The 12,230-nt window shown below is 45.9% G+C and overlaps 1 protein-coding gene across 4 annotated transcripts in view; it reads left to right on the top strand.

Annotated features, from left to right (window-relative positions):
- The window catches only part of PRR5 (proline rich 5), an 86,242-nt gene that overhangs the window by 55,473 nt on the left and 18,539 nt on the right, over positions 1-12,230 (top strand). For all 4 annotated transcript variants that reach the window (XM_081957038.1, XM_081957039.1, XM_081957037.1 and 1 more), the window contains one exon: positions 7,434-7,514. In XM_081957038.1, the coding sequence (XP_081813164.1) occupies positions 7,434-7,514 (81 nt within the window). The remainder of the gene's footprint in view (positions 1-7,433; positions 7,515-12,230) is intronic.

A 12,230-nucleotide genomic window follows, 5' to 3' on the forward strand; every position in this document is an offset into this window, starting at 1 on the left:
GCCCTACGGGCAAACAGGAAGTTCAGGAATGGAACTTTTCAGTGACTTCCGGTTTGTCTGTTGGGTCGTTTTTAGTCCTCCAGAGCCTTCAGGGACCTTCCGGAGGCTTCCCTGAAGGCTCCGGAGGGCTTAAACCAGCCCTATGAGCAAATCGGAAGTCCGTTCCTGAACTTCCTGTTTGCCCGTAGGGCCAGTTTTTTGCGCTCTGGAGGCTTCAGGGATGCTCCTGAAGTCTCCGGGGGGTGGGGAAGGCTGTTTCCGCCCTTCCCAGGCTCCTATAAAACCTCTGGAGCCTGGGGAGGTCAAAAAATGGCTTTAAAAAAGGCTGAACTCAGCTGGTCAGCGCACATGCACGCTGGCCAGCTGACAGGGCAACACCTCGCTTGCCCTGACAAATGGCTCCGCGTGCCACCTGTGGCATGCATGCCATAGGTTCGCCATCCCGGCCCTATACCATTTCAGACAGGTGGCTGTCCAGTATTTTCTAAAAGAACTGCAGTGAAGAAGCACCCACAATTTCTGAAGACAAGCTGTTCCACTGGTAAACTATTCTCACTGTCAGGAAGTTTCTCCTGAAATCCAGGTTGCTTCTCTCCTTGATTAGTTTCCATCCATCGTTTCTGGTCTTGCCTTCTGGTGCTTTGGGAAATAAGTTGATCCCCCTCTTCTTTGTGGCAGCCCCTTAAATACTGGAATAATGCTCTCATGCCACCCCTCAGGCCTAATTTTCTCTGGACTACCTATACTTTATCTCTAGGGGCAGCATATTTCAGTGTAGGGGCAGCCCAGTGTTGGGATTCAACCGGTGTAACACCCAGTGTGCTTTGTGCGCGCACAAAGTGGGTTTGAAAACAGCTCAAATACCTACTTTCTACTGCAGCCCCAGTGAGTAAAACAAAATGTGCCCCATTGCTAATGTCAGGCTACCCCAAGGGTTGGCAACCTTAAACACTCAAAGAGCCACAAAGGTCTTAACTGGAAGCCCCCTGTTGAATTCTGGAGCCAACCAGAAATCCAGTTCCCCCACCATAGAGTCTCTTCCTAGCGTGGCGTCCTTTTTCCTCTGCCAACTGGAAGTCCGGTTCCCCCACCATAGAGTCTCCTCCTAGCGTGGCGTCCTTTTTCCTCTGCCAACTGGAAGTCCGGTTCCCCCACCATAGAGTCTCCTCCTAGTGCGGCATCCCTAGTGTGGCATCTATCTGCCCTAACCAAAAGCCCTATCAATTGTAGAGCCGACCAGTGACAGGGAGCCATAGCAAGAGTGATGAAAGGGCCACATGCAGGTTCAGAGCCAAGGGTTTGCCGACCCCTGGACTATCCGCTTATGAAGCTTGGTTAAGGAGAGATGCAGCCATGACAGATTGTAGAGGTGCAGGATTTTTTCACAGCCTGTTTTCTCCACTCGGAATGACGTTGACACAAAGTCAGGTATCCTTGTGTGTTCATAAGGCCTCATTCCAAACTTCTACTTAAGAGTTAAAACCATAGGAGAAAGCATCACTCCCGCCCCCCCTTCAGGCAGGAGCAGAAGCGTCACGACTGGTGCTTCCATCCAGCAACTCTTGCCCACGGTCCGGCAGGATACCCTGCTCAAGGGTTTCAAAAACTGGAAAAGATTTCTTGGTTATAAACAAAATGTACTCTATGACCGAGATTGATCTATCAGGAAATAGAAGGTTAGGCATTCCAGGAAAATTACTGCTTTTGGCGGTGACCTTTCTGGGAAACCACTGAAATGCACAGTGGAAATCATTTCCAACTGGTTGGAAAGCTTTATCAGCTTTTGAACTATGCACTAATATAAACATGGTCCAGAGATGCATCTCTTTGCCAAAGCATTGCCTACTCATTGTTTCCTAACTTGCATTTGCTTCGTGCAAGCACATCAGATGCTTTCAAACAGGGGTCCCCAACCTTTTGGATGTCAGGGACTACTAAATTCCTAATATGATCTGCCTAATGACTGGCTGGGTAGGTGTGGCTAGGTGGTCATGTGACTGGGTGGGCATGGCCAACTTGATGACACTCATGTTGAGGGGTGCCTTGCCAGCCAGTACTCACCCCTTCCCTCCTAACCACACTTTGCCTGCCCGCCCGGACTCCTTAGGGCCCCAACAGGAAGCAGTTGTTGGAGCTAAGCAGCCACCATGTTGGCAAAACAGCTGGCTCAGTTCAAATTGGATCTGACCGAGAAGGAGGCTCAGCAGAAGCACCTCACTGAGGACTATGAGCAAAGGCTTTCCAAGCAGAGGGATAGACCTGCAGGAGTGCAAGGCCAGGTACCGGCGCCCGGAGGCTCAGTGGCCTGAGATGGTCAGCCAGTTCCAGGCCATGATACAGTCCCACTGGAACAGGGTCCTCCGGCTGTTTGCCAACAGTGGCGCTTCCCTCCAGCCTTCGCCCAAAGCCCGGCACCAGGACACTGAAGCAGACTCCAAGTCAGAATTTCTTCCCCCCACTTTGACCCACACAAAAAGACTCCGAAGGGGGAGACTCTCTGCACCAACACAAGCGTTCATTGCATGTACCCATCCCAGGGGCCGTAGTTTGAGGACCCCTGATTTAGTGCAATATAAAAAATGCAAATAATTTTTCTGCAGACAACCCAAATTTTCTTGTGGACCACCAGTGGTCCACAGACCACCAGTTGATGACCGCTGTTTTGAAATATGCACTGACTTTCCTTGGGCATAACCTTCCGAATGAATTCACCCAAAGCGCTCTGTCTGGTTTCTATCTGCACTGGCCTTTCCTAAAGCAGCAGCCAAAAGCTCTTTTTTGACAGATTTTCAGTAGGCAAATAAGAAGGGTTTTTATTTATCGGAGTTACTTATTGCACATTTTTAACCTTGATACCACCTCTATCCTTCCAAGAATGTCCTGTTACGCAAGCATGAAATACGGGAGTTTTTTTTTTTCCTGGCTGCACAATCTTTGGCTGGCTTGAGATGCCTGATGGAATGATTTAGTTGTCCAGAATAAACTGAGCAGCACTTCGACTCTGACATTCCTCCTCTTTTTTTTTTCCTTTCTCCTCAGCCCAGCTGCCAAAGGGATCCAGGGATCTACTTTTGTTTTAGGGGTGGCATTATAATAGCTGAAGCTGGACAAACCCTCATTAATGTGAAGATGGGTGGTGAAGGCAGCCTTTTCCAAACTGAACAGTAAATCTTTTATAAAGGTGGTAGCCACTGGTTCATACTTTACATTGAATGTCTTTGACAATTCTTATTCCCTCAACTTGCATGAAGATTGTGACTACACACCTGTACACAGGTTATAGCTATGTTATAATACATCATTGCATAAATGATGTAACTACATAACTTGCCTGAGTTCAGGTGCTGTTGGCAAAATTATACAACAGTACTATTTATGCACTGACATGTTGTACACAATATCATTGTGATACCATCCTTTTGACACCTACGGAAGCTGCAGTCCAAGGCCCACGGGCCTTGAGTTTGACATCTCTGATATAAACACACTTGTGGTGTTTTAAACTGAGAGTGAGGAGTGGCTTTTGCAGGTTAATTGTAAGAAACCAGTAAGTCTAACTTGTTCTGAGTGTGTCAACCCAAAATAGACACATTTGCAACTTAGCAAGTTGATACAGCATTTTTTTTCCTCAAGAAAAGTTCAAATATTAAGATTCTTTGCTTGCTTTTATGAAGTGAAAGTAGAAAGGGAAAGGAAGAGAGAAAGGGCAACTCAATGTTTTCTATTTTGGTCTTTTTATGCATTTCTGCCTTGCTGGTGTCACTGCCAGTTTTAATTTCCTGCTGTTGTTACTCGCTGGCATCCCTTCTTCTGCTGAGCAGCTATCTGCCTCTTCTGCAAAATGAGACCACCCGTGCAGACACATCCATTCTAGCAACCGTCCTGTTGTAACCTGGGATTTCAGTACAGCATTGCAAATGCACGCTGATGACGCAGATAAACCTCCAAGTGCTTCAACAACCAGCTAAAACAAGGGTGTCAAACTCAAGGCCCGGAGACGGGGTACTTAAATCTGGCCCATGGGCCGCTCTGGAAACAACAAAGGACCGGCCTGTGGTGTCTCTGCCAGTGAAAATGGAGCTCGCGAGGGCTGCTTGCGGCCCTCACGAGTTCGATTTTCACTGGCAGAGGGTTGCAGGAGGCCATCCCAGTCAAAAATGGAGCTCACAAGGGTCACAGGCAGTCCTCCCAAGCTCCGTTTTCACTGGCAGAGGGTTGCAGGAAGCCGTTGCAGCCAGAAACAGAGCTCACAAGGGTCGCAGGCAGTCCTCTCAAGCTCCATTTTCACTGGCAGAGGGTTGCAGGAGGCTGTCCCAGCCAAAAACGGAGCTCACAAGGGTCGCAGGCAGCCCTCCCAAGCTCCATTTTCACTGGCAAAGGGTTGCAGGAGGCTGTCCCAGCCAAAAACAGAGCTTGGAAACCCGTTTTCACTGGCAGAGTGCTTGGGCCACCACAGGTGCCCCCGACACGAGTGATGCCGAGCTGGCCACACACACCATGGTCCCCCGAGTTCAAACACAACTCCGATCCGGCCCTCAATGAAATCAAGTTTGACACCCCTGCTGTAAAAATATGCAAATGACCAGCTGCCTGCAAGGAATATCAATCCTTCCATTTCCCCACCATCCAGTCAGAGCTGAAGAAGCTTCTTGGATGAGAAGCAAAAAGTCTTCGAAAGAAAAAAAAAACAAGGAAGTCCAGTTGCCTCTTGAAAAAAGCCCCTTTGGGACAACCATCACCTGAATGACTGAGAATCACTACCGGCCCACTGCAAAGGCATTGATTTAATTAGAAAAACGGTCCCCATCATCTACCTGCAGCTGAGTCAAAAGAAATGGTGCACACCATTAGCTTAATTTGGAGGGGCCCCAAAGTCAGTGGGGTTGGGTATTTGGGACGGTGGGTTGTTGTTGTTTTTTTGTTTTGGAACCGCTGGTGGTCTGAAGGGCAGAGCACAGGGAGTTTGTAGACAGGCAAAGCATTCCTTTCATTCCAGAATTCCCAGACAAAGGGCCTCTGCAGCAAAGGGGCTTAAAAAGGTCAACGCTGCTGATCGTGACTACAAGATCAAAGCCCTCGTTCTTTCTTATATAAGATGCATTTTTTTAAAAAGTAAAATTTAATTTAAATATAAAAATAAAAAAAAACATTAAAAGGATGCCAGGTTTTGATTGCATTTTTTATTTTTACTCCATTTCTCTGCCCTGCTCCTGATGTGCCATATTGGTTTTGAGAGTAGAGTAGAGTAGAGTAGAGTAGAGTAGAGTTAATAGAATAGAATAGAATAGAACAGAACAGAATAGAATAGAATAGAATTCTTTATTGACCAAGTGAGATTGGACACACAAGGAATTCATCGTTGGTGCAGATGCTCTCAGTTTACATAAAGAAAAATAAAATAGAAATACATTGATCAAGAATCATAAGATAGAACACAGTGATAGTCACAGGATACTCAATAAGCAATCAAATCATACTAGAGGACTAAGTAAAACAATATAAATTGTAAAGATACAAGCAACATGGTTATAGTGGGAAGAGATAGGTACTAGGAAGGATGAGAAGAATAATAGTCTTAGTAAATAATTTGACAGCATTATGGACATTGGTTGTTTAGCAGAGTGATGTCATTCGGGGGGAAAACTGTCCTTGTATCTAGTTGTTCTGGTGTGCAGTGCCCTATAGCATCGTTTGAGGGTAGAAGTTGAAACAATTTATGTCCAGGATGTGAGGGGTCTGTAAATATTTTTACAACCCTCTTTTTGACTTGAGCAATATACAGGTCCTCAATGGAAGGCAGGTTGGGCAGCAATTTTTTTTTGAGGTTGTGCAATTTGGTTTGAACAAACATCGTAGCAGCCCAACGTTTCACTTAATACCATAAAACTAAACAGCCTCAAAAATCTGTTACAAAGATGTGGGTAAAAAAAAAAAGTACAGGTAGTCCTTGACTTAGAAAAAGTTCCTTTAGTGACTGTTCCACGTTGCAAAGGCACTGAAATCTCAGGATCAGTTTTCACACTTACGACCGTTGCGGTATCCCCATGGTCACATGATCAAAATTCAGATGCTTGGCCATCTGGTTCATGTTTATGACGGTTGCAGTGTCCCGGGGTCAAGTGGTCACTTTCTGTGACCTTCTGACAAGGAAAGTCAATGGGGAAGCCAGATTCACTTAGCAACTGTGTTATTAATTAAACAACTACGGTGACTCACTTAGCAACCGTGCCAAGAAAGGTTGTACAATGGGACAGGATTCACCTAACAAATGTCTCACTTAACAACAGAAATTTTGGGCTCCATCATGGTCATAAATCTACCTGTGTTAAGCTTGCTCTTAAGGAATCTTAAGGAAGACTAGAGTTAACACCAGTGACAAAGACTAGAGGCAGTGTTATGAGGTTGATGCTACTTCTTCTTCATGCCCATTGAAAGTGGGTAGAATGGAGGACAAATGTGATTTCCCCATGCTATTATTTAACAGAATAACATAGTTGGAAGGGAGCTTGGAGGTCTTCTAGTTCAGTCCAACCCCTTGCCTAGGCAGGAAACCCTACAGCATTTCAGACAAATGGCTATCCAACATCTTCTCAAAGACTTCCAGTGTTGGAGCATTCTCAACTTCTGGAGGCAGGTTGTTCCACTGATTAATTGTTCTAACTGTCAGGAAATTTCACCTTAGTTCTAAGTTGCTTCTCTCCTTGATTAGTTTCCCCCCATTGCTTCTTGTCCTGTCTTTTGGTGGTTTGGAGAATAGCTTGACTCCCTCTTCTTTGTGGCAGCCCCTGAGATATTGGAACACTGCTCTCATGTCACCCCATTTGAGTCAGACAACAGATGACTGAAAGATGGTAGTTAATGTAGTTAACCAGGAACCTAACGGAAAATGAGTTTAGTTTTAGCTTAGTGGGAAATTTGAAGGTGGCCTGAAGATTCGACTCCAGAGTCTTTTATCTTTTCTTTTGACAGTCTAATTTAACATCTGAGGGGTTCTTGCCTCTCAAAAAAAAAAAAACTGTGCTTAAGGTAATAGTAAAGGTTCCCCTTGCACATATGGGCTAGTCATTCCCAACTCTGGGGGACGGTGCTCATCTCCATTTCTAAGCCAAAGAGCCAGCATTGTCCGAAGACGTCTCCGTGGTCATGTGGCCGGCATGACTAAACGCCCAAGGCGCATGGAACACTGTTACCTTCCCACCAAAGATGGTTCCTATTTTTCTACTTGCATTTTTACGTGCTTTCGAAATGCTGGGTTGGCAGAAGCTGGGACAAGTAATGGGAGCTCACTCCGTTATGCGGTGCTAGGGATTCGAACTGCCTACCTTCTGATTGAGCTCAGTGTCTTGGCCGCTGAGCCACCGTGTTCCTTAAATGGTGCTTACTGGAGTATTATTATTAGGAATTCAGACTATATTTCTTCCCCTCTCTCGCAGTATCCAGAATGGAGTCATAGCTGTGTTCCAGAAAAAGGGCCTCGCAGATCACGATCTTTACAATCTCAATGAAGGAGTCAGGTGAGTAAGTCAACATTTTCTACCCCTGCTGCTAGATAAATTTCTCACTGTTTTGCAAGCACTCTCAACAACTAATTTGACCAAATGGATTAATATTCGGCAGCAATTTTAAATAATTTGTGCGAGGTGATGCACGGCATCACCCTCCAATGTACCTGAAAGTCACTGGGGTGAAGAAGAATAGGTCAGCAAAGAAAAACTCTAACCAATAATACAAACAACAAAGCAAGTGACTGCAAATGAAGGCAAATATATATGTCCCAGGCAGTGGTGGGATACAACCGGTATGCCCCGGTGCCTGCTGGGAGCACCAGGTACCGTTCTGGTGCTCTGGAGGACCCGCCTGCCCGCGCTTCTTACCGGTATTTGAAGTTTTTGGGCCTTCTGTAAACGGAGCGTAGGGCGCCTGTGCGATGCTCCACCGAGCAGCTGGAGCATCGCGGGCAGTAAGTACGCATGCACGCTCTGCGCGTGTGCATGTGGTGGACGCCCGGCCCCATTGCACCGTACCAGTTGCAACGGGATCCAGAACCCACCACTGGTGCCAGGATAATGCTGCAGGATTCAATCTGAGTGAGTCACCGGGAAAAGAGGTTTTGTCTTCTGAGCTTTTGGACTCGCGCTTCAGGGAACTTCTTTCTAGCAGAGTGTGTGCTGTTCTGCGCGTGGTATTGACAGCGCCTGTTGCAATGTGGCTTTTTAGATGCCGATTGGGGTGCGTCGATGACTGGCTTTTAAATTGTTGGCAGCCGTATGCTCGTGCTGCCCAGCCTTCACCACCTAAGTACTTGATAGGCTGGTGGTAAATCAGCAGAAGTGATTTGCCTTTGATGGGTTGTGTTAGTTGCAGGCTTGCCATCCGCAGATCGGGTCAAAAAGTCAAGATGGCAGCTTTAGTAAGAGGGTGGTGAGAGCACCATCTTGGCTTTTTGGCCCTCGCTTGTAAGGCATTGTTCCCATAGATGTTGATAGGAGCCACATGATCTGATGTCTATATGGCAGCTTTGCACAGATTACAGAATGCACGCCCTTTGTGCAATGAGATGTTCTTTTCTGCCTGCTCTAATATCAGTAAAATCCATGCACAGGCCCAGTAATGGGTAGAGTCAGTTATTGCAAATGTGTAAGGCCAAATAGGGAGGCACGAATGGCTCTGCCTGAAGGAGGAGATCTTTGTTATGTTAGAGCTGAGGTGACACAGTGGTTAGAGTGCAGCACTGCAGGCTATTTCAGCTGACTGCTAGCTGCAGTTCGACAGTTCAAATCTCACCGGCTCAAGGTTGACTCAGCCTTCCATCCTTCCGAGGTCAGCGAGGACCCAGGTTGTTGGGGGAAGTATGCTGACTCTGTAAACTGCTTAGAGAGGGCTGTAAAAGCACTATGAAGTGGTATATAAGTCTAACTACTATTGCCAGTGCTACGTAGAATACACTGGCCCAGGCCTTAATGGCCCATTGACAAAGGTGGGGGGGAGGAGGCTGAGTTCCTGCCTTCCTTTTAGAGGAAGTATTCTGCCCTTTGAATATTTCCTAAAATATTTCATTTTTATAGGAGAGGGGTGGGTACTAACTTCCTACATCGTCCAAAAAAAAAAACTTTACCAAATAGAAAAGTTACACACTCTGGCAAAGTATAACCAAAGGTTCATGCACAATAGCAATTTCAGATTTACAATTTTAAAAAATTGGATAGTTTTGGGGTTGTTGGGGGTTGTTTTTTTGGAAACATCACAAAATTGGATAGAGTTGAGCAACATGCTGAATGGGAGAGGGTAAGTTAGAATAGAATCAAGTTGAAATGAGTTGTGAGCCCGGCCTGTGGAGCACAGCGGCTAACCAAAGGGTGAACTCCGTGCCTCCCGGAAAATGAACAGGAAACGAAACAAGCAGCTGCTTTCCACTCTTAATCCTGTGCAAGTGGTTTAGGAAGTCCCATCAACAAGTCTGAACCAGTTTTTGGAACTTCCCACCCACTTTTTCTCATGTGTGAAATGTGCAAGTTCCCTTTTGCCTAAAAGAACTTAGCTGATCAGAATGGAATTTGGGGAGGAGGGGAGGGGGCTGTTCCAAGAAACTTCAGGATGCTTTTTCACTTGGCACTGACTCATAGTTCTCTTCTTTGAAGGAGTCACGGTAGCAAAAGTAAAGGTGAATAGTAGAAAAAGCAGGCTGGGCAGAATTGCTAGGTAATGTTGCAGTTCCATGTTTGACACCAGCAGTTAAGAATTAGAGGCCAATGTCAATAAGAAAGCAGGGTCCCTGTTCAGGCAAGATTTTAAGCTAAGAGGTCCACCCTCGGTCATTGACACAAGTGTTTGTAGACCAGGGGTGTCCAAACTTGGGAACTTTAAGACTTGTGGACTTCAACTCCCAGAATTCCCCAGCCAGCATGGAGTTGGAGTCCACAAGTCTTAAAGTTCCCAAGTTTGGACACCCCTGTTGTAGACTATCAAGGAGAAGCACAATTCTTGGAAAGTCCTGGCTTGTGCTCAGGGGTAGGGAGTATTGATCATAACTAGTTAAGACTGCAAGACAGGCAGTCCTTTAAATTTGCAGCAAAAAAATTAGGCCATAGAAAGTTTACCAGTCCTGAATCCCAATACAGGTAGTCCTTGACCTACGGCCACAATTGATCCCAAAATTTCTCTTGTTAGGTGAGACATTTGTGAAGTGAGTTTTGCCCTATTTTTACGACCATTCTTGCCATACTTGTTAAGTGAATCACTGCAGATGATGAGTTAGTAACACCATTGGCTTTCCCATTGATTTTGCTTTTCAAAAGGGGATCACGTGACTTTGGGGCCAGAAGTGGCATTCAGCATGTTCTGACCAGTTTTGGAGAACGGGTGGTGGAAATTTTGAGTAGTTCGGAGAACCGGTAAATACCACCTCTGGCTGGCCCTGCCCCCATCTATTCTCTGCCTCCCGAGCCCCAGCTGATTGGGAAGGCATGGGGATTTTGCAATATCCTTCCCCTGCCACGCCCACCAAGCCATGCCCACAGAACTGGTAGTAAATTATTTTGAATCCCACCACTGCTTGGGACACAGCAAGGTCATAAGTATGAAGCAATTGCCAAGCATCTGAATTTTGATTGCATGAGGATGGGAATGCTACAATGGTTGTAAGTGTGAAAAGCGGTTGTGTGTCACTTTTTTCAGTGCCGTTGTAACTTTGAACGGTTACTAGATGAACTATTGTAAGTCAAAGACTACCTGTAGCTTCTTCCTGAGTAGATCACTCCTACCATGAGTCTTCCAAGTGAGGTAGGATTCCTGTAACCCCTCCCCCTCTGGCTTTGATCTCTGAACCTCAGCACTTGTAAGCAGTATCTGATTTGGTGCGCAGATATTTATCAGAATCTATGGGGCTGGAGTAAAATGGAGTTGTCCTGTTTTTTGTTTTGGCCCTGTTCTTCTTCCTCAGATGAAGGTCATCGATTGAGAGAAAAGCTGTTCTTACCTAGGCTTCCCCAGCAGCACGAAGTCGAGTCCTCCTCCCAATAAATCTCTTTTATTTAATTTACAGTGAATTCCTCTCCAGCAAAGTCTTCCCTCTCCCACTGTCTTTCAAGATAGTTCACTATTACCGACCTATATCAGGGTTGGAGAGTGGCCAGGCCTTTATCTCTCAGATGTTGCAATACTTGGCAAGAATGTAGGAATAAATGAATTGTCTCCTGCAAACTCTACTCCCCTGTGGCTCCTCTTTTATTCCCTAGGGGAGGGGCCATTCACCACCCACCTGTGGCCTTACTCCCAAGTTGAGCCTTGTTCCTTAGCTGCTCCCTTTGTCTGGCAACTCTGCACATGCGCACATTGAGAACAAGCTCCAGCTGTTCATCTGCCTCACTGATGTCTGACTCTGAAGGCAGCTGATAACTATCATACGGTCCTGGCCCTCTCTCTGCTTCCGACACAGAGCACTCGTCAGAGCCTTCCCCCCCATGACTCCAGGACTGGCCCATGTTTCTCCCCAACCTCCTCACTGTCTGAATCTGCTGCTAGCATCACTGCCTGCTGGTGGGCCACAACAAAAGCTTAAGATTAATGTTTTTTGCTTATTTCTAATAAACACACACACACACACCCCGGTTTCCTTATATCTTTTTTCTAAGAAATCATTCTAATTAGCAGCTTTGATTTTTGAGCGTATTCATTGATCTTTAAGTATACCCTTAAAAATACATTGAGCTATGAAGATAGAATCATGATTAATCCTTAATTAGAACCCCCGTGTTTGATGTGTACAAATTTGCAAGAAAGTAGAATCTTCAACTTTGTGAACTGGTTAGAATTTCTTGCAACTAGAAAGATGCATTTCCTGTTTTAAAATCAAGGAAGTTGGTCACACCACCCATTTCCTGAGGCTGATTTGAGACTACATTTGTTACTATCTCCTCCTGGCTCAAATTCTAAAAGGCCAAGAAATTATAACACCAAGTTCTCAGACCAAAGTCTTAACCATTGAGTTTCCTCATCCCAATACTTCCTTCCCATTTGGATGTAAGAAATAAGAAAATGTATGGCTGCCTCAGAGGTGGGTTGCTCCCAGTGGGATTTAGGCCTGGGTCGCATAACCGGCAGTGACCCAGGCTGGCCACGCCCCAAACCGGTTCCCCAGTCGCTGTGCCATTGCCGTCATGTTGTTTAGTATTGCGCGCATCCATGCAGTTCACTGTAAATTGTTCTGCCCATGCATGAAGAATGATTTACAT

Source organism: Natrix helvetica (genome assembly GCF_964273705.1).
Source record: "Natrix helvetica genome assembly, chromosome: 6".
NCBI classification, from domain to species: domain Eukaryota; kingdom Metazoa; phylum Chordata; class Lepidosauria; order Squamata; family Natricidae; genus Natrix; species Natrix helvetica.